Source organism: Vespa velutina, chromosome 6 (genome assembly GCF_912470025.1).
Source record: "Vespa velutina chromosome 6, iVesVel2.1, whole genome shotgun sequence".
Classification (NCBI taxonomy): domain Eukaryota; kingdom Metazoa; phylum Arthropoda; class Insecta; order Hymenoptera; family Vespidae; genus Vespa; species Vespa velutina.
The window spans coordinates 8,011,082-8,031,887 of NC_062193.1; the positions used below are offsets into that span (position 1 = coordinate 8,011,082).

The 20,806-nt window shown below is 34.9% G+C and overlaps 1 protein-coding gene and 1 long non-coding RNA gene across 4 annotated transcripts in view; one reads left to right on the top strand and one right to left on the bottom strand.

The window, feature by feature from the left end:
- Positions 1-520: 520 nt before the first annotated feature.
- LOC124949614 (dipeptidase 1) overlaps positions 521-20,806 on the bottom strand; it is a 53,234-nt gene continuing 32,948 nt past the window's right edge. For 2 of the 3 annotated variants that reach the window (XM_047494967.1, XM_047494965.1), the window contains 5 exons: positions 16,365-16,541; positions 16,182-16,266; positions 14,562-14,637; positions 7,349-7,484; positions 521-3,246 (listed from right to left, as the gene is read on the bottom strand). In XM_047494967.1, the coding sequence (XP_047350923.1) occupies positions 3,130-3,246; positions 7,349-7,484; positions 14,562-14,637; positions 16,182-16,266; positions 16,365-16,541 (591 nt within the window). In that variant the 3' untranslated portion in view covers positions 521-3,129. The remainder of the gene's footprint in view (positions 3,247-7,348; positions 7,485-14,561; positions 14,638-16,181; positions 16,267-16,364; positions 16,542-20,806) is intronic. The other variant, XM_047494966.1, reaches the window with a different exon arrangement.
- Positions 17,443-20,806, top strand: part of LOC124949615 — a 3,794-nt gene continuing 430 nt past the window's right edge. Inside the window, exons 1-3 of the long non-coding RNA XR_007101111.1 lie at positions 17,443-17,971; positions 18,547-18,700; positions 19,778-20,806. The exon at positions 19,778-20,806 is cut by the window's right edge and continues 430 nt beyond it. This is a non-coding gene — a long non-coding RNA (uncharacterized LOC124949615). The remainder of the gene's footprint in view (positions 17,972-18,546; positions 18,701-19,777) is intronic.

The following is a 20,806-nucleotide window of genomic DNA, read 5'->3' on the forward strand; positions in this document are numbered from 1 at the left end:
ATTTCTCTCTCTCTCTTTTCAACCCTCAGTCTTTTGTGATCTCAGTTTCGTTTTCTCGTATTTTCCTGACACAAGTTTTCCACAGAGAAACTAGCTTGCAGTTACTAACTACTGTTTAGAGAGCTTTTTGCGATCATTAGACCATTCGTCTTTCCTCCATCTTTAAGCTTTTGATTTTTCCTTAAAGCTCTGTCGAAACTTTGTGGTGAAAAGCGTTTTTCCTTATCTTTCTTTTTTTTTTTTTTATTTTCCTCTTGGTTGTTTCTTTCTTTCCTTTTTTTTCTTTTTTTTTTTTTTTTTTTTTTTTTTTTGTTCTTGTTTTGTTTTTTCAAGTTAGTCTCTCTCTCTCTCTCTCTCTCTCTCTCTCTCTCTCTCGTGAAAAATTATTCGTTGTAACTTACCGTGCGTCCGCTCGTTCGTCGATAAAGAATTTCCCTTTTCCGTGGATCTTTTTCCATGATGCGACTAATAATAAAAAGGGAAAAGGAATTGAAAATGGGAAAGAACGAAGAAATGATCGTTTAATATTGCAACGGCATAGCTTTGCTCACCGTTGATTTATTTCCGGTACCAGTAACTCTTTTGAAAGTTTAGGATATTAGACACGAGGCTCAGACTCCGTTGGTCGCCTTTGCTTTTTGTTCACCACCAGCGGAAATCGCCATTAAGCTTCGCCAGTCTTCGAACATAATTCTTTCGACTTTAATAAAACGTCTTTGAACTCGCAGACGGTTAGGATTAACGAGCGCGTAATGTAACGTTAGTAAATGCTCGAAGAAGAAGACTCGATAAACAGTACAATTATTGCTCACTATGAAGTCATTGGTCACGTCGACTTTTGAAATTTTACTCGATAAAGATTCGATATATTCGAGCATTATTCATTCTTTCTTTATAGTTTTAACGCATGGCAAATTTGTTTGCCATAGCATTAAATGAATTTACGTTGATTTTTAATAAATATTCAAAATATAAGCCCGAAAATGCTCTAAATCAATGATACTCGAACTATTTATACTTGCAAATCTTAAAATTTATTTAATCATATAAGGATAATAATAATTATGATTTTATTACTATTTTAAAAGTAAAAAAAGTATATATATATATTATTTTGAAAATTTGTTATGTATAAAATTAATGAAAATTTTACGATCTTCCAATAATTTAATCTGATTGATTGGGTACAAAGTATTGTTGAATGATCTATTAAAATTAGAAAAATTGTAATTAATGGCAACGATCTGATCAATAATTATACCGTTTAATCTATTTTTATAGATATACATACCTATGCAGATAAGTATATGTACAACTTATATACACGTATAGGTGTATAGATATTTTTCGTCCGTAAACGAATGCTAATTTTCAAGATATCAGAAAGTGACGTTGGTCTGTGTGTATATTATACGTATAGATATATACGTAACAACGCTTTTCTTCGCTCTCGCATTTCCGAGTGAGTAGCGAGCGCTCATAAATTTGGAAAAGCACGCGTGCGCGTTCGTTCGTGTGATATGCGTTTGGCAAGGATCCCAGGATCACCGGAGTCTAGCCTCGTACGCGTGTTTGGCCGTTTACAAATTTAGGCTATCAAGCCGGCCATCTTGATCTGGGACGATTGAGCGAGATAAATCATGAAGAAAGACGGTATTAAAACAGCGTGATCGTTTTGCAGTAAAAAAGATGTGCGGATCCCTATAAACCTAACGGCATCACTCTCGCCCGTATTAATTATTTTGCCGATAGCATTCTGACATCCTTCTTTTTTGTCATTTTTCTTGTTCTTATCTTGTCCGTAGTTATATCTTTTCCTTTCTTTTTTTTCCCTTTTTTTCTTTTGTCTTTATTTATTTATTTATTTATTTTTTTTTTTGTATATACCTTTTCATAAAGTTCCAAGGCAAGTAATCTTCATACTTGTTCGCGCTTCGAATCAACTTGGCCGATTTGACGCAACAATGATTACGATTTCCATTTTGTACCCAACCCCCTCTCCCCCCAATATATCCTCGGCCAGTTATTTTATTTTTTTTTATTTTTTTTTATTTTTTTTTTTATTTATTTTTTATTTTTTATTATTTTTTTTTTTTTTTTTTTTTTTTTTTTAATCAATTTTCAGGTACCGCATATGTACAAGTGTATTCGTATGTGGAATCTTTTCTGTATTACGCGTAATCTTGTTCGCTCCAGTTTATGTAATGGAACAATGATACGTCTAAACAGTCGCCCACTCGCTCTCTTTTATTCATCATCATCATCATCATCATCGACTCATAGTTAATGTGTATATATGTATATATTTATATATGTATATGTATGCATGATTATTGACTAGAATAGTTCTTTTGGTTCCAGCTTTGACAAGGAAAAAATCGCTGAGTACAAATGAAACATCGATGTGTGTGTCTTTGTGTATATTCGACGACTAGATCGTTAAACATTTATACAAACGCGTTTTGGTCTTCGTATCACGGTGTTAGAAGTAACGTTAGCACGCGCGCCGCATTGAATCGTTCGTCCTTCTTCGTTAAAAAAAAAAAAAAAAAAAAAAAAAGAAAAAAAAACGAGTCCTCGATCGTACTCCCTTTTTATTTCTTCCTTTCTTTTTTTTTTTTTTTTTCTTTCTCGTCGAAACATTCCTAGTGTATTCTTTCTTTTTTTAATAATCGGCTTTACTCTCGTGCACCCAACTTGTACATAAATACAAGTTATAGTGCAACTTTGCGCGAAAGTCATCGGCAGAATTGAACTTTTTTTTCGTTTTCTTTTTTTTTCTTTTTTTTTTTTTTCTTCTATATATTTTTCGCGTGTTTATCCGTTTCGTCTTTTTCTTTTTTTTTCTTTTTCTTTTTTTTTTTTTTTTTATTTTTCATGTGCTTTTTTTCTCTCTTTTTCTCGTTTTATTTTCATTAATGTTTTTCTTCTCTATCTACTTATCGTCTTACAAAGATTTGAGAAAGACGCAATTTTGGTACGAATTTTGAATTTAAAAAATGAAAAAGAGTCCCGCTCGTATTTTATCATTTTCCTGTTATAATCATCCTTCCTCTTTTTTCTCATCATTCTCACAAAAAAAAAAAAAAGGATGAAGTAGTAGCCCGTGGATAATGTTCCGCTTATAGCTTAGGGTACCGCCAGTCTTCTGACGTTGTAACGGCAATGATTACGGCCAAGAACGTCTTCAGAAGGAATTTCCTCCTCGAGAGGCTCCATTCCAGCTGCAGCCATCCTGTCACGCACCTGAGAACAAACAGCCATGAAACTTGTTTGGTTTGCTTGGACGTGTTTGGATGAATACATAGTCGATTCTAGTTTCATAAAGTAGTAATTAGGGCAAAAGTTAGGAAGAGAGAAGCTCTCTTTTCATAGTCCGTCCTTTCAAAAGACATCTTTCTCTCTCAGACATCTCTCTCTCTCTCTCTCTCTTTCGAATAATAAGTTTTAACTCGGTTCTGAACCTGTCGTGTACGAAAATTCAGTTGAGTCATGACGACATACGTGTTTCGATAAATAACGCGTTGGACTTTCTTTGAAAGAAAACTTAAAAATACATTTCTATTTTAAAAATATATTTCTTTTTTAAATATATCATAATATACATATGTACTTGTAATAATAATACATATAGAGGTGTCATTCTGGCAATGGAGAACTCGATCATCGTTCTTGTAACAGCCTCAATTTGGCACTTATGGACGCAGAACTCGTTTACATATCTATACATATGTATATTACCTAACAGTGTGCTGCGAGTTTCATAGTCGCGAATACTAACGAGAAAAATCGCGCCCGACGATTGCACGGTTTTAGCGAAGAGTAAAGGGATGAATAGAAGTGGAGCAAAAAATAGAGAAAGAGCGCGCGGGCGCGCGAGAGAGAGAGAGAGAGAGAGAGAAAACGGGAGATGTCGAAGGACACAAAACATAAAAGTTACATATATATCTATGTATAATGCGTATGTACATGTATATAGATGTATGAAAGAGAAAAAGAGAGAGAGAGAGAGAGAGAGAGAGACAGAAAAAGGTTGGTTGGTACTTCGCGTATTTCATAGGAGACTGCACAGAACCCATCAATTTTCTCTAAGTCCATTAACTTTCTACAGGCATTACCGTCTGCCGTAGACTTTCATCCATGGGCGAATAATAACCGATATTCTCATATCGAAATTCTCTTTCCCCGTTTACTTTTATTCTTTTTCCTTATTCAAAAATTTTTTTTTTTTTATTTCATTCCATTTCAATAGTTCTTCTTTATTTTTCTTGTAGTTCGATTCGCATCAAAGTTTTCGGACATAGTACCTGCATGTTTATTTTTATTATTGTTTCTCGTTTGCAAAGAGATATAGAATAAACTCCAGGATGTGTTCCCTCGATTTTCCTATTTTTCTTCATAGTTCTCGATAGGTGCGGTAGGACGAGAATAGTACGAGAGCGAGTTATTTTTCGTATAGGCACATCCTAATCAAATCTGCTTTTATTGTCGCTCTCTTCTGTTCGTTTTTCGTATAAAAGATCCCTCGGTCGGTTTTACATGTATAGTTCTATACGGTAGACACACTTTCTTCTTTTTTTTTTTCATCTCGTGAATGCTCTCTCTCTCTCTCTCTCTCTTTTCTTCCCTTACCCTCTCCATTTTTTCATTGGTTTGGAAATTAAAACTTCTCCGCTTTTTTCTCTCTTTTTTCCCTTTTCTCTTTTCTCTCTTTCTTTCTTTCTTCCTTCCTTCCTTTTTTTTTTCTTTTTTTTTTTTTTTTTTTTTTTTTGAAACATTTGTGACGCCAGGAACCGCGCGAAATTACAAAAGAGGATTAATGTGTCGGTGGATGAAAAACTGTCTTTTTTTTTATCCCTGACAAATACAAAGAGACGATTTAACGGGAAGAATAAGAGAGCATGTATTAATCATTACTTTATTCAATTTTCTTTCTCTCTCCCTCTCTCTTTCTCTCTCTTTCTCTCCTTATCGAGAGTTCAACTTATATATGAAATTTTTTATTTTATATGAATTTTTTTATCTCGCAATATCTTGCAATGCAATAAATAATAATAAAAATTTCATTATGTTAACCGTGCAAAGAAATAGAATAGTTTACATAATAGCTACGTTGGCATGATCATGCTTATAATCGATTCATTTTCATACAGGACTGTACTAGCGCCGTACTTTAGGACTCGTTCGTGGAGAAATTTTCGAGAAAGGGGGAAGGAAAAGTGGTCTTACGAAACAGGCTCAAAGTGTCTTCAAATTTCACTTGCATTCTCTCTTGGGCTATGGGAAGACTTCTTAAGTGTGGGAGAGGGAGTCGAGGAACTCTTCCCGTAAAGGCAATGCCGGAATTGAATTTCAGAGGTACCTAATCGCCAGCAGTTTGTTCAGGCAGCGATAGGCGTGACTATTATTTCAGCAATTACGAGGCTTCTCGCTTTGCCCTTAACGAACACCTTCTCTTAAGTCCTTCGTCTTTCTTCTTCTTCTCATTCTCCTTCTCCTCCCCCTTCTTCCTTTTCTTCGTCTTTTCATTATCTTCTTCACCTGTATGATGAAAGTGAAAAAGAGGAAGTAGTAACTGAAATTACTCAAAGACTTCATCTTTGAATTTCTCTCTCTCTCTCTCTCTCGCTCTCTCTCTCTCTCTCTCTCTCTCTCTCTCTCTCTCTATCTCTCTCCCTCTCTTTCTCTTTCTTTTTATTTCTCTTTCTCTCACTATATATATCATTTTCACGTTTGGAGGACAATGCATTACTAATTCAATGGACGATTGTAATGAAGTTGCTTCCACTCGTTCTCCAAGAAATTTTTACAGAAACAATTAGATAGATACATAAATAGATAAATAGATAGGATAGATAAAGAATGAGTGAGTGAATGAGTGAGTGTGTCGGTTGGAAAAAAAATGATCGTCAATTACAGGAGTCCAAATTTCCGAAGCTAAATTATAATTTATTTTTATTCGAAAAAAAAAAAGAAAAAAAAAAAAAGTCCTTGCTTATGACGTTAACGAAAGAACTTCGTAGTTTATCTCTCCTTAAAAAAGTTCTTCCGTTCGTTGGGCGTCTTAACGTTCAAGTCGTTATTAAAAGAAAATTTGTTAGAAACAACCCCGATCCATAAGTCCCGTCCTCTTTCTTTTCCTCTGACTTTTTCGCCGTTAAAATGAAATGATTTCACCCTTCGGAGTTAATCGTCGGAAAATGTGAAATATGACAAACGATGTTAAGGTGGAATAGCACTCGTCTTCCGATTTAATAAACGGCCGTTGCTCCAGACAAATTACAACCGCAATTTCGTGGCTAGCAGCGTACGCCACAATTAAATTATTGTTGTAATTTCCAGGACAGTCATCTGCAAGCGTGCTCGAGCGTCCGTAACGTCTGTGAACACGATCGCAACGATGTCTCAATTTAAATAGTTTCTCTCTCTCTCTCTCTCTCTCTTTCTTTTTTTCTTTTCCTAATAAATTCTCAATCATGTGGGATATATACATGTAAACGTATTATTACAAGTATCTTCAAAATTTCAATGAAAGGTTAGATGTTCATCAAGCGAGTAAGAAAGAATGGTATCACATAAGCATCGTGTATAAAGTAGGCTTGAAATTTCGTTAAAGCCATCCAGAGCGTGCTTCGGGTCTCTCGAAATGGGAGTCGTTCTGGCGATTTCATATATAGAACAGTCGTGTATTACACACAACTTAGACATAGTATATGTAATATATATATATATACATTATATATATATATATATGTATATAGATATAGATATATAGTATAGATATACATAGGTTGAGAGCATAGGGGGATGGAGAACGAGTGGTCGGAGGATCGAGCCAGCTGGTTCTAGGATTGGCAGTACTCCAAGAGAGCAAAAATCGTCGATGGCTGTACGTATTCCACCAACCCTTCTCGTTCCTCTTTCCGTAACCTCGTGGCACACTCATGCAACTTTGGATGCATGATTTGTGTGCTTTATTAAATCCGATATTGGTTGACTCGGCTAACCATTTTTTCTTTCTTTCTCTACCTATATACATATACATGTACATATACATATGTATATACGCATACATATACATCTACACACTTATGTATCTTTATCCCTGTCTATTTGGAAATTTTTAGAATGTAAAAGAAGACGAAAGAGATAGCTTGTTAAAGGATATTGGTTTTAGTTGCGTTTTCTATATTGACTTAAAGTGGATATATTATAAAGTCAAAGGATGTTCGATAAAGTAGGAAGGAGTAGAGGAAGGAAGGAAGGAAGGAAGGAAGGAAGGAAGGAAGGAAGGAAGGAAGGAAGGAAGGAAGGAAGGAAGGAAGGAAGGAAGGAAGATATGCCTCACCTGTTCGACCGCCTTGAAGACCCGGATGAGATTCAGTCCAGCAAGTTTCTGGATATCTCTCTCTGACCATCCGCGCACTAACAATTCCGCGAATAACTCTGGATATTTGCTCACGTCTTCGAGACCTGCCGGTGTCCTGGAACAGACAGTTTGAAATTGGCTCAGATGAGATCGACTAAAGCTGTTATATACTTTTAACGAAGTATTCCATTCAAGTGATATTTTGATGACTTTGAAGAATATGAGAATGTTTTCTTCTTTTTTTTTTTCTCGAAAAAAAAAACCAACAAAATAAGAGAGAAAGATAATTTGTACCATTTCTCTCTTTCTCTTTCTTTTCCCTTCTCTCATTTTTCGGCCGTTACACCCGAATATTTCTCGCAATATTTTCATTCTGTAGTTTTTTCGCGTACCGAAATAAGCACACGCCCTTGTTTCAAAACGCATATTTTTTCCAACGAACGAACTAGAACAAGTACTATACATTTGTTTATGACGAACCGAGTCAGATTCCGACCTCTGATTTACCTCAAAAATGAAATATATATACATAGTATGTGAAAATATTAAACGATGAACAAAAACGAAAAGAAAAAAAAAAAGAAGAAAAAAGAAAAACAAAAATAAATAGTATATGTAAGCGCATGAGATATAAGAGAAGTTTTTTAAATTACGTTCGTTTCGAAAAGAAAAATCGAATCGAATCAAATCGAATCATGAAATATCTTTTGATACCTATTACACGTAGACACGTTGATACATACATACATACATACATACATACATACATACATACATACATACATACATACATACATACATACATACATACATACATACATACATATATACGTACATACGTACATACATACATACATATATACACACACATATAGACATATATATATATAACGTAGAACGAGATGAGACCAGACGAAATTGGAAAAACTCATGGAATCTTGTCTAAAGGCGAGACGAGGGTCACTTGGACGATGTGAGCTTCGATCCTCCTCATTACGCGTGTCACAGCCGCGAAGGGTTACGTTGTTAGAGGTAGGGGGTGACGACGAAAACGAGGGTTTGAGAGATCCGTTGAAAGCCAGCCGGCTGACAATGTTGGAACGGCAAGAGTGGTTAGGGACTTATTCATGGCGCGTCGTGTCGTGGCTGAAACTGGCAGTTATGCGGCTCTGCAGCGGTAGCAGCAGCAGCAGCAGCAGCAGCACCAGTAGCAGTAGCAGTAGCAGTAGCAGTAGCAGCATCCGTGTAAATCGACTGGTTCTGCTACATGATAGTCAACTTTTCCTATTCTCAAATTTCGAAATAACAATTTAATGTCCCAACTTTTCATCTATTTCTTCTCGCTCTCTTTCTCTAATTTCTTCTTTTTTTTTTTCTCCATCATTCTCTCTTAATCTATTCCTTCATATTTTCCATTTTCTACGAGGTCCTTCCTTCTTTTTTTTTTCTAACGATCGTAAATTTTTCTTTTTACCAGTTCTAGACTCATATGGTATTTGAGCGAAGAGCATAGGAAGAACGATCAGGAGAGCTTTGAACCGAGCGCCAGGAGAATTATGCGCGTCATAGTTAAAGTGGGTCATTCGGTATATAACAAGCAAGGGACGCGTGCGTGAGCGAGATAGATAAAAAGAAAGAAAAGAGGAGAGAGAGAGAGAGAGAGAGAGAGAGAGAGAAAGAGAAAGAGAGAAAAACGTTGTTCCAATTCCCGAATTTCCAATTCAACCCACCTTTTTGTCGATTTATTTCGTGGCATACCGAGTGCCGTACACGCGCCATGCAAATAGTTCTTTTGACAGTGATTTACGTTAGGAAAAAGTAAAGATTCAAACAGGATATCGGTGAGAAAAAGGAGCGAAAGAGAGGGTTGTGAGTTAGGTAGGAAAGTAGGAAGAGCTGTGAACAGGCCAGGATTGGATTCCAGTACCATACACGCACTCTCTCTCTCTCTCTCTCTCTCTCTCTCTCTCTTTTTATTTTTATCACTTCGATGAATTCGAGAACGATAGTCGAGTTAGAAAAACACGTTTGAAACTGAAAGAACGCATTTTGTCGCTTATCAAAATGTCGATTTTGAAAGAACAAGCAGGGATTCAAGAACCCCGAATCCCAGATATTTGGATATATGAAGAAAGAAAAATATAAAAGATAAAATAAACTCTTGTACTCCGTAATAAAAATAATGAACTAGATATTTCTTTGTATTACTTATAAAATTAAAGGTACAAGAGGTATTCGAATCGTACGAAATTAAAAAATAAACTACATAATTGTAATATTCAAATAATTTAGTTAACAAGTATAAGAGAGAAAGAAAATCGATTATCATGGTCGAAATAGAACGATTTTCTTGGCGCGTAACCATTGAGAAGCTTTGTTCGCGATAACGCATGGAACGTGTCAGCCATGGAAAGGCCATCGAGTAAATGCGGGTTAACGACGCAATTAACGCTAATCATTGCAGTTACTGTGGCGAATCAGAGTTAGCATAGGGTCTACCCAAGTACTCACGTTTTAAACGTAAGCGAGCCGAATAGGATGCGGTTAAGTCCTTTCGTTCCCTCTCTCTCTCTCTTTCTCTCTCTCTCTCTCTCTCTCTCTCTTTCTCTCTCTTTCACTTTCTTTCTATGTATAGTAATATGAATTTTAATTTCACGTAAAAGCTTATTGGCCAACCTATCCACCGTAAAACCAGCTTTTTTTCCTTTGGTCTTTTTCCTTTCGTCTCCTCTTCTTTCCTTTTTTTTCTTTTTCTTTTTTTTTCCCTTCTTCTTCTTCTTCATCTACTTCCCCTCTCATCCTATCTGGCGATCCAATTTCGTTGCTCGAAATAATTAAATGCAACCTTTCAATACTTCCCACGAAGCTTTCATCGTTTCAATAGTTATTTAAGTGATGAAATTTTGTTTCTTAAAAAGGTATTAAGTAGATTCATTGCACTTGTTGCGTTATCGCGTAATCGAAATATTGATCGATCGAAAAAATTCGTTTGTTTATTTTGTGTTTGATCAAAACGCATGTGTTATATGAATATATATATATATATTTATATTCATATATCACATATATCTTGTTTAATCACGTACTCTACGTTATTCCCATAATGTTTCTATTCGCCATGTGTTTCATTTTAACCGAGGAAAAACGTCAGAACCGATATTAAAGTTCCGTTCCTTTCGTGAAATGTGTAGAAGGAGATGAGAAACGCCAGGCTATGTATTGTTTTCGTCTCGTAGACAAATCTCCATTGAAATTCCCAAGGGACACATTTTCGGCACGGAATATCCTCTACTTCTTTTTCTTTCTCTTTCTCTCTCTCTCTCTCTCTCTCTCTCTCTCTCTCTCTGTCCCTGTTTTGTCCTATATGATTGTTATCGTTTCATCTTCTTTTCTCAAGATCAATGACATCCGATATTCATATCTCAAAGTTTAGAAAGTTCATACGCGTATGTCGATGAAAGAGTCGAAGAGTAAATTAAGAAAAATAGGATTAATGAAAATGTTCTTCGATTTTGAAAGTTTCAGTCTCGTAAAAAAAAAAAAAAAGTCAGTCTCTTACTGTATGAAAATTATCGATTCGAACGCTCGTATAGGATAAAATCTGACATTATTCAGATGGAAATGTGTGGATAAAACGATAAGTACTTTACTAAGTGGAACAAGTTTTTCGAACTTTTAACATATCTTGTATCCTTTCTTCTTCCTTTCTTCCATTTTTTTTCCTTCTTCTTCTTCTTCTTCTTGATTTTTCTTTAATACATTATCGTTTCGTTCGTAAATTGCATTTAATCGTTGATAAAAATCATAGGTTCGAATGACATTATTTTTATTATGTCAATATTTATAAACGTAAGTGGAATAAAAAAGAGTGAGCTTTCTTCTTTAAAAAATTCTTTGTTTATACTCTCTATGACTTTCGCTTGCGAGGATATTGCCTTTGAAATATTTTCATTCATATTTCTCGTATGTTAGTAGTACACCTGTTGGTTAGTAGTAGTAATAGTAGTAGTAGTAGTAGTAGTAGTAGTGGCTTCTGTAGTAGGGACAAAAAATGGTTTTCGTCGCGTGACCGACATAAATTCCAAGAACTTATGTAGGTCGCTGCTCCTTCTGAATTTAGAAATTATATAGGTTAGTACATCAATGTAAACATCTTTTATTTACACGAGAATATCTCCGAAACTACGAGTCGTAAAGACTTCAAAGGAAAAAAAGAGAGAGAGAGAGAAAGAAAAAAAGAATCATTTTAAAGATTTCTTGTCTGATTTTCTTTTTTCGATAAGATTTATTTAAAAATTTATTACAATACATTTTTATGAATATATCCAAACTTACGTTTCCTTACGAGAAAGGAATGATAGTAATATGAGTTAAATAAAAAGAGATTATTTTTTTAATAACAATTTTTCAATGATAACGTCATTAATGATATCAACGATGTACATAGATATTATTAATGCGAAGGCGATAATGAATAAAAACCGCAACGTTTCATACGTGCTTTAAAATCACGTCGGATATTCAGTTTTATCTCTGACAGGAACATTTGTCCCATTGACCGTAAATAACGTGCAATAAAGTCGCTACCGAGCCAATCGCGGTCGACACCCTTTTTGAAGCATCCCTCCGTTCACACAGCTCGTACTTTAATTTTTTTTCTTTTTTTTTTTTCTATTCTTCTTTTTTTTTTTTTTTACGAAGAGAAGATATAGAAATTCGACGATGCAAAGTGAAATACGTCAAAGTGAAATTTATCTATACGCCTGTGGCCTGCGAGAGAATAATCGTTTAACATCGTACACATCCTTTGTGATAGTTCTACATAGAGCTTTCGAAAGCTCGTTCGTTCATTCGTTTAAAAAATATATTAAAATCATGAATACCAGTATAGCCGGTGTCTAGCCGGAAAACTATACTATCGGGTAACATAAGAGTTTCCGTTTCTATTATATTTTTATCATTGTTAAAACAACGTTACTTTCGTATTATTTTTCTTTTCCTCTTCCTTTTTCTCTTTCTTCGTTCCTTCGTTCCTTCCTTCCTTTCTTTCTTTCTTTCTTTGTTTCTTTTTTTCTTTCTTTTCGTCTTTCCTTCATTCTTATTTTTGTTTTTCTCTCTTTTTCCCTTTTACATTTCTATCCTCTTTCCTGTTACTCTTGTCCCGGTATAGAAAACAACATCGACAAACTTTGTTGCTCTTCGAGCTTGTCATTCTCTATTTTTTTCCTGTCATTCAGTTTTTCCGAATTTTTCGTACCCTTTCAATCGAATATCCCGATACCTATCGCAACAACAAAAGGGTAAAAAGCGTTACCGCCCGGAGGACTCAACACATTCTCTTCTCTACAGTCGCTTTCGCGTTCGATTTCTCCGTTCTAAAACTGCTACACGCTGCTTTTAACTCGCTTCGAGGGTGAACAAACAGAAACGTGCGAGCTTCTTGATTTGACAAACTACACGAGGAACGATAAGTCGTAACACGATGGGGTAAAGGAAACGAAATAGTGTCACGTACGGCACAACCCTCCCTTCTTTTTTTTTTTCTTTTTTTTTTTTCCTTTTTCTTTTCTCTTTCCCTTATGTCCCTTTGTTTTATTCCTCCTATCTCCCGCCCGCTCCACCTACCTACCTACTCCCCCTCCTGTTTCTTTCTCTCTTTCGCAAATTTTTCCATGAGCTCTCTTGCTTTTCCTTTTCGATTCCCATTGAAATTCGTAACATGTCCGGGCCGGTCGCTCGAACGAAATAAAACCGTGCGTATAGAAATATTTGAAATTACAACGTTTTCACACAACGAAAAGCAATAATAGAGCACGTGGGCATTACCTATTCTACTACAAATCTTTTTTTTTCTTTCGTTATTTTCTCTTTTCTTTTTGTTTTTTTATTTCTGTAATATTTTTTTTTTAGCGGAAGAGAGAGAGAGAGAGAGAGAGAGAGATTCTCATTTCATGTATTCATAATTTTTCTCTTTGTCTCTTTATATTCCGCGAACATATCATATCCCCGTTAAAGCGATTATCAAGCTATGGGGATACTTTTGAATTCATTCGTATTATAGTATTTTTGTTACGAGCGCTTGTTAATAAGTATGCAGAAGTATGCAGAAACAAATTGGGAACTATATTTTTCACGATGATCGGATCTTTCTTTTTTTCGGTCCTTTTAAATTCAAATGGGCGAATTAAATTCATAAGGAAACAAAAAAAAAAAAAGAAATTCATACTAAATTAAAGTCGTAATAAATCATATAAACTTTATTATTTACTTATTCAAATGATAAAATAATATTTATTGAGAAAAGAGATTTAAAAGGATTTAAAATGGTTACTTTGATTTTTCCCATAATCTTTATAGGATAGTTTTCTATCGAGAATTAACATTGAACTTCAAATTGTAGAATATTAAAGAAAACGTTTAACTATCGTAAAGCATTACGCATAAAACATAATCAATATTACGTGTGTACATATATGTACGATGAAAAGATTTGGTAAGTATGCGAACGTACGAAAAATGTATTCGATGTTTACAAAATCTCAAGCTATCGTTTGATCATCAAACTGTGTATTTACGTATGTACATACATACATACATACATACATGCATACATATACGAAGATAGTTGATTTTTGCAAGTATTTGGAGCTGCAATCGTCTTACGAAGAAAGCTTTACATATGCTTCGTAAGGACTTAGTGTCGTCGTGAAATGTTGATATTCTATCCGCAAAGATCAACGCGTCATTTTTCTTTGAGAAAAGAGGAAGAACATTCTTTTTTTGTCCTTTTTTTTTCTTCTTTTTTTCTTTCTTTTTTTTTTTTTTCTTTTTTTTGTTATTTCCCTCACTTTCTCTCCATTTTCATTTTATCTTCGTTATATATTATTTGCTGTTAGATAAAGAGAAAGCAATGAAACGAATCATATATTGATTATCTATAGACAAATATGTAAACACATATAATTTATATAGACGATACAAAATTATATTTCATCGAGTATCTCAAAGAAAATTATCGGTTAAGGTAACAACGAAAATATATTCAGTAAGATTCGTTAATTAGTTTGGCCAACGTATAATCAATCATTTTGGCATATTTGCTGGAATGCAACGCTTATCTTTTCTTACTCTCCACGCTAATTAATTCTTTAGACGTACGAACGATGAATAGAATAGATGAGAAAACACTTACAAATTAATGCCGTCGTAGCCGGCTCCGATTCCAATGTGATCCACACCGGCAATTTTACGAATGTGGTTAATGTGCGCTGAAACATTTCGAAATTGAAAAAGAAAGATGGTGAAAAATATATGTAAATAGATATGTATAAATGTATTAATTACAGAATAAATAATATATAACGTGATCGTTTGAAAAATGCATAAAGATTTGTTAAAATACAGATAAATATTTGTAATTTATCAAAGAAGCATATAATAATTGATAAAATCCTTTTCATTAATTCTCTTTTTAATTTCATATTCATCGAGAATATTTAAATTAACGAAAACGATCAAGTTATACGATTCACTTCCAATAGATACACCTATGACGAACATAAAACGCAAATGCAAAATATATTAACGATACAGAAATTCGATTCATCGTCCAATTATTTTACAACGCCCGTTGCTCTTCTTATCGTTACGATAACAACGGTTCAAACTCAGTAATTAACGTTTTCCGCCAGTGTCGACGATATTGTATGCTGCTTGAAAGAGAAACAGACGGAAGATAATAATGCGGAAATGCGAGAATCAATTATGAAAGGTTTCGCGATGCTGATATAATTATAATGGAAATTTTAGGCGGGCATTCTTGAAATTATTACCTTCTCTAACATCGGGTATTATCGTAGTTTCGTGTTCGCTTTGGCAAACAATGCTTTTCTACACTTCGTTTTGCCCTTCTCACGTTGTCCGCGTGAATCAAAAGATTTATGCAACCACTCGCGAGTGAATAATTAGAATAATGCGATATAAGTATCAAGGTATACGTGCGTGTCTATACGTATGTGCATATATATATATATATATATATACAATGGATGTATATACGTATGTATCCACTGGTCTGCGGGCTCGCGTTTATCTCTCCTGTCCGATTTTATTCTCGTTCGTTTTTTCGTTCGCTTAGAAAATAGGAGAAAGAGACGAAGAGAAGTTTCTTATCGGCCGTCGAGCTCGTTATTCAATCGTCTTTCTACTTTTTTCCCTTTTCCCTCTAATTCACCACTTTGCTCTTCTTCTCACTTTCTCCGTGTGCTTTTCGAGAGATTGTACAGAGAGAAAAAGATAAAACAGAGAGAGAGAGAGAGAGAGAGAGAGAGAGAGAGAGAAAGAAAGAGAGTTTATCACGTTCATACGTATGTGAAACGGATAGTGCGAGACAAATAGAGAAAAAGGGAGAGAGAAAGAGAAAGACAAAGAGTGTGTGTGTGTGTGTGTGTGTGTGTGTGTGTGTGTAGGTGTGCACGGAATATCGCGAAGAAAATTGGTGGCTCTCGTGGGAGACAACTCGAGTTTTCGTTTCACTCCTGTACCTCAGGACGACAGGATATTTGCTTTTCTATTGGGAATATCACGGATATTCCTTGCACGGCTATGTTCGAGTTGATATTGTAAGGTTGCCAATGTAGAACTGGACGTGTAGAAATCAAAAAAGGACGAATTTAGTATAAGCGTGTTTACCATTGGATTATTTATCTTTAAAAACTTTCTTTTTTTTTTATTTTTTCTTTTTTTTTCTTTTTTTTTTTTTTTTCATATATAAGGATATAAATTTTTTAATAATAACTTTTGTAAAGCTTACCAACGACATCCTCCAAAGTCGATGTCTCGCTGCAGCTTATAAAAGGGGGGTAGAAGGATACCATAACTATACCACCGGTCCGCGCCTAAGTAGATTAGAAGATAAAAAAGAAGATATTAAATCGAAGGATTAGAAAAAGAAAAGATTAATAATCTATGAGAAAAATTGAATTATCGATCTTACCAAATGTCTTAGCGCGTGATCAGGCACATTTCGCGAGGAATTGCATAGAGCGTGAGCGCTGCTATGGCTAAAAATGACCGGCGCTCTTGAACTCGCCATTGCGTCCAGCATGGTGGGTACAGAAACGTGTGATAGATCCACCATCATCCCCAGTCGATTCATCTCGAGAACGATGCTCTGAAAATTAACAAGAAAAAAGTCTCTTCGAAAAGTCTCTTCTTTGTCGTTTATCGGAGATTAAAAGGGAAATCTCTCTCTCTCTCTCTCTCTCCCTCTCTCTCTCTTTGAGTTCTTCGAGTCTGGGAAGTTTGGTAAATGCGAATCGCTTTTGGATTTGAGAAAACTTTCGAATTAGTTAGTTAGCTAGCGAACTAAGAAGGATTTCATTTTTCCTTTATCAACTTGATTTTATTTTTACAAGAAGATAGTGCTCTTCCGACATTTTATTTCCTATAGTGAAGATATTATTACTTTGGGACAAGAGAGAGAAAGCTTATCTTTCCGCGTGATAAAGGTATACGTATATGGAACAAAGTTCACAATGGAGTTGCGAGATGGTGAAATCCTTCGGATCGATTCGTTTGACAGTGGAGACACGTTACGTCCGACTGACACTTATTGCGTTGGCCGTCTCGCCAGATTGAACGTAGAACGAGACGGATGGTTTGTAACGTTTGGCCACCTATACTGATTACAATTCAAAGAACGTCGGTTTGCAAGAAGAACCGAAGAGCTTGAAACATCGATCTTCAAAAATGATACAAAAGTCTCATTTAATTGTCGTATTTTCATTCTAAATATTAATAATATTATTATTGATTTATTTTTATTTATCGCGTACCATCTATGATAGTTATCAATGAGACATGTTCTATCTTCGATATATATTTTCAAATTATACTTTATCGTTCTTTATGAAATAAGGGGATGAAAAAATGTCGAAGGTAAAAGATACGAAGATGACGTTTGCTCTATGACGAAGTGTCTCATCGTCGTCAAAACGTCGGTGGGGAAAAAAAAAAGATCTTGTTATTGAATCAAGTAAGAAGAAACGTCGTCGTACGTCTCAATCTTTCTTTTCTCGCGACAGTAGGTGATCTTCTTTATTAGGGACTTCTCTTGTAGAACGAATTCCAAAGAATATTTGATCTCTCTTGGTCGTTGTTCAAAAAGATCTTAGCTTTCATTTAAACGAGAGAAAAAGTTTTGTTAAGCCATTCCTTGGATAAACCAAATTGAGTTTCCGCGATTTCTTATTCGTCTGTCTATTTGTCCGTCTTTCACTCTATCTCTGTCTCTTTCTCTTTTGTCAGGCAAGTCTACGATGGTGAGACATCGTTAACGTGACTCGTGCGAGTCTCGTTTTCATCACATCGCTTTTCTTTTCGGAAACGAAGAAAAAGGAGAAAATAAAGGAAAATAGAGAGAGAAAGAAAGAGAGAGAGAGAGAGAGAGAGAGAGAGAGAGACTTAGACGAGAAGCTATTTCAGCTGGAAAGAAGGATAAAGAGAAAACGTGAAAAATCTCGCCGCGTGAGAGAACGCGATGCTCTTGACGTTGACTCAAGAGGAGGAGGATGCACGATGAAAGAAAGGGATAGGAAAAATGTAAGTAGGTACATGTCTTCTCTTCTTTCTTTGTGTGTATTTTAGTATGTGTATGTGAGTAAGTCAGTCGAGAAGGGAAACCAGTCTTCCCTTATTCGAACGATTTATTTCCTGCGAAGACTCCCTCCTCTACGTCGTCCTTTATCTAAATTTTATTTTATTCCCTTTGCTCCCTCCCCGTTTCTTCGTGAACGACGACGATGGTTTATCTTTTATCCGGACGAATAATCACTGGCTCTCTCTCTCGCTCTCTCTGTCTGTCTGTCTGTCTGTCTGTCTATCTGTCTCTCTTTTTTCTCTCTCTCTCTCTCTCTCTCTCCCTCTTTTTCCCCTTTTATCCTAGTGACTTATAAAAGAGAAGGATCGTTCTTCGAAGAAGGGCGTAGGTATGGAATAAAAAATGAAGTGCTTCGTCTTTTCAATAAAAAAAACTTATCATAAAAAAAGTTCTTTTTATTCTTTTGCATATTCGAACTGGTGTAACATTTATTGTCGATTCATATCTCTCTATCTATCTCTTTCTGTCTCGAGCTCATGGGAACTCATGAGAATCAGTGACAGTTAGATTTTTTCAGATTATTGGAAAAATTCACCCTCAAGGCAGTGACTCGAACGAGCGAGCGAGCGTAAAAGAGCCTCGTATAGTTCGTTCCATCGACTGAACGACGAATAACTCACGTTCTCTCCCACGAGCTCTTTTTTGAATGCCACCTTCGACTGCTATTACAGGTATTGGTTTTATCGTTTAACAAAAAGTTTTTCGTAGCACCATGTGTCCGTTGAGAAATCTTTTGGAAATAAAAAAAAAAAAGAAAAAAAAAAAAAAAAGAAAAAAGAAAGAAAAAACAAACAACGTGACTTAGCGAGAATGCCATCTTTAGTCTTCTTCTTCTTCTTCTTCTTCTTCTTCTTTTTCTCCTTTTCTTTTCTTATTATTTATTTTTTCATTTTTATTTTTTTATCTTTCCTCTTTCCCACGCACAACTCTCTTATATAACTTTTGTTACAAGTGGAGAGGGTTTTTTTTTTTCTTTTCTGTTCCGTTTATGATCCTTTATCGTGATATTTTATGTTTTTCTTTTTTTTTTTTTTTTTTTTCTCTCTTTACACGCGTAAATTATTTTTTGATAATAGCAGAAAGAAATTGACCTAACTAAATCTAATCAAATTTTATGGAAAATTTATCTGTCATAGCTGAAAGTATTGCTTACAGTTTCAAACAAATTGCTCGATTACTTTCAAAGTAACATTCATTTATGGCGATCGTGCATAATGCATACTTACGAAACGCGTGAAATGAGTACAGCTATTATGTAATATCGGGTAAATGGAAACTGCGATAAAGTGAGATAATTATCGTGATGATAAAAGCGCAGCTACGTATTCGAAAAATTTGTGGTTTATCAACAATGAGAAAAATTTTTTGGCTATTAATTTTGGGAAAAAATTCGTGGTTATCAATAAGTGAAGTTCGATCTTTCGTTGAGATTTATAGTGTGCAGTTTCAACGAACGCCGAAGGCGATGGTTTCTTTTTTCTCGTTGTTTAAATTTTTCTTTTTTGGCTTGTCAAGATATTTAATTGAACATTTCTCATTGTGTCATGTACAACGGATTCATCTCTATTTCTCTCTCTCTCTCTCTCTTTCTCTCTCTATCTCTATTGCTTTCTTTTTTTATTGTCTATCTCTTATCTCTTTCATTTCATTTTGATAGGACATCGAAGTAGACAGTAGCGGCAAGTAACGATCGTTTAGTTCTTCCAAAATGAGATGAAACTTGTCCTTTCTCTGCCCATCGTTACTAGATACCTACCGGATGTTGCTATCACCGAGAAGCAACTTCAGTTAGGAAACTACCAACACTTTGGCACCTATTTAGAGACGAAAACTTTCGGGGAGCAAGCCAGCAGCTGGTCTCAAAAGGGGGTCTGGTCAGTTCTGCGAGAACGCTTTGGAAAACTTATCGGCCAGCTGTGACCGCCATATTCCCAACTCAATCCTCATTCTGCTTGGTTTACCCAAAAGAAAATGTTTCACTTTAGACCGTTTCTTTCGTCTATATGAAAGAATGAAAATTCAACGATATATTTCATTTCATTTTATCGTTTAGTTAATTAAGAAATAACATTTTTCTTTTCTATTTTCTATTTCTTTCTTTCTTTCTTTCTTTATTTCTTCTTTCTTTTTTTTTTTTTTCTAAAATCAAACTTTATATCTTGATATCTGTGATATTATTTCTCGTCGAAAAAGTAGATATATTGACGACTTTGTCACTCTCGAGAATCGGTTGAAATTTATTGGTTGAAATTTAAAAAAGGAAAGAGAGAGAGACGAAATGAACAGAGAGAGAAAGAGAGAGAGAGAGAGAGAGAGAGAGAGAGAGAGAGAGAGAGAGAAAAGAAGTAAAAAGCACGTGAAAGTTAATAAAGAGGTCGAGATTTGAAAGTTTAATATCACTGAAGAGATATTCGGTAGACCAGTGAAATTAAAATTTCTAGAGGGGAACATAAAAAAAGACAAAATGATATTACGATTTTGTAACTAAATGAGATTATTATAATATATACTTACATACGTATACAGATATGTAGATATGGATATTGGAATAAGTTTTTGGTTATATTACGTATACGTACGTACAAATCTTTATGAAGTTGTTTGAAAATAAAAGTAGAATCATCACTGGTGATATCAGTACTAAGAAAGATAGACGATAAAAAATAAATTAGATATGTTTTTTTTTTCTGTTTCTTCTTCTTCTTTTCTCTCTCTCTTTCTCTCTCTCTCTTGCTCTCTCTCTCTCTCTCTCTCTCTCTCTCTCTCTTCTCGTATCT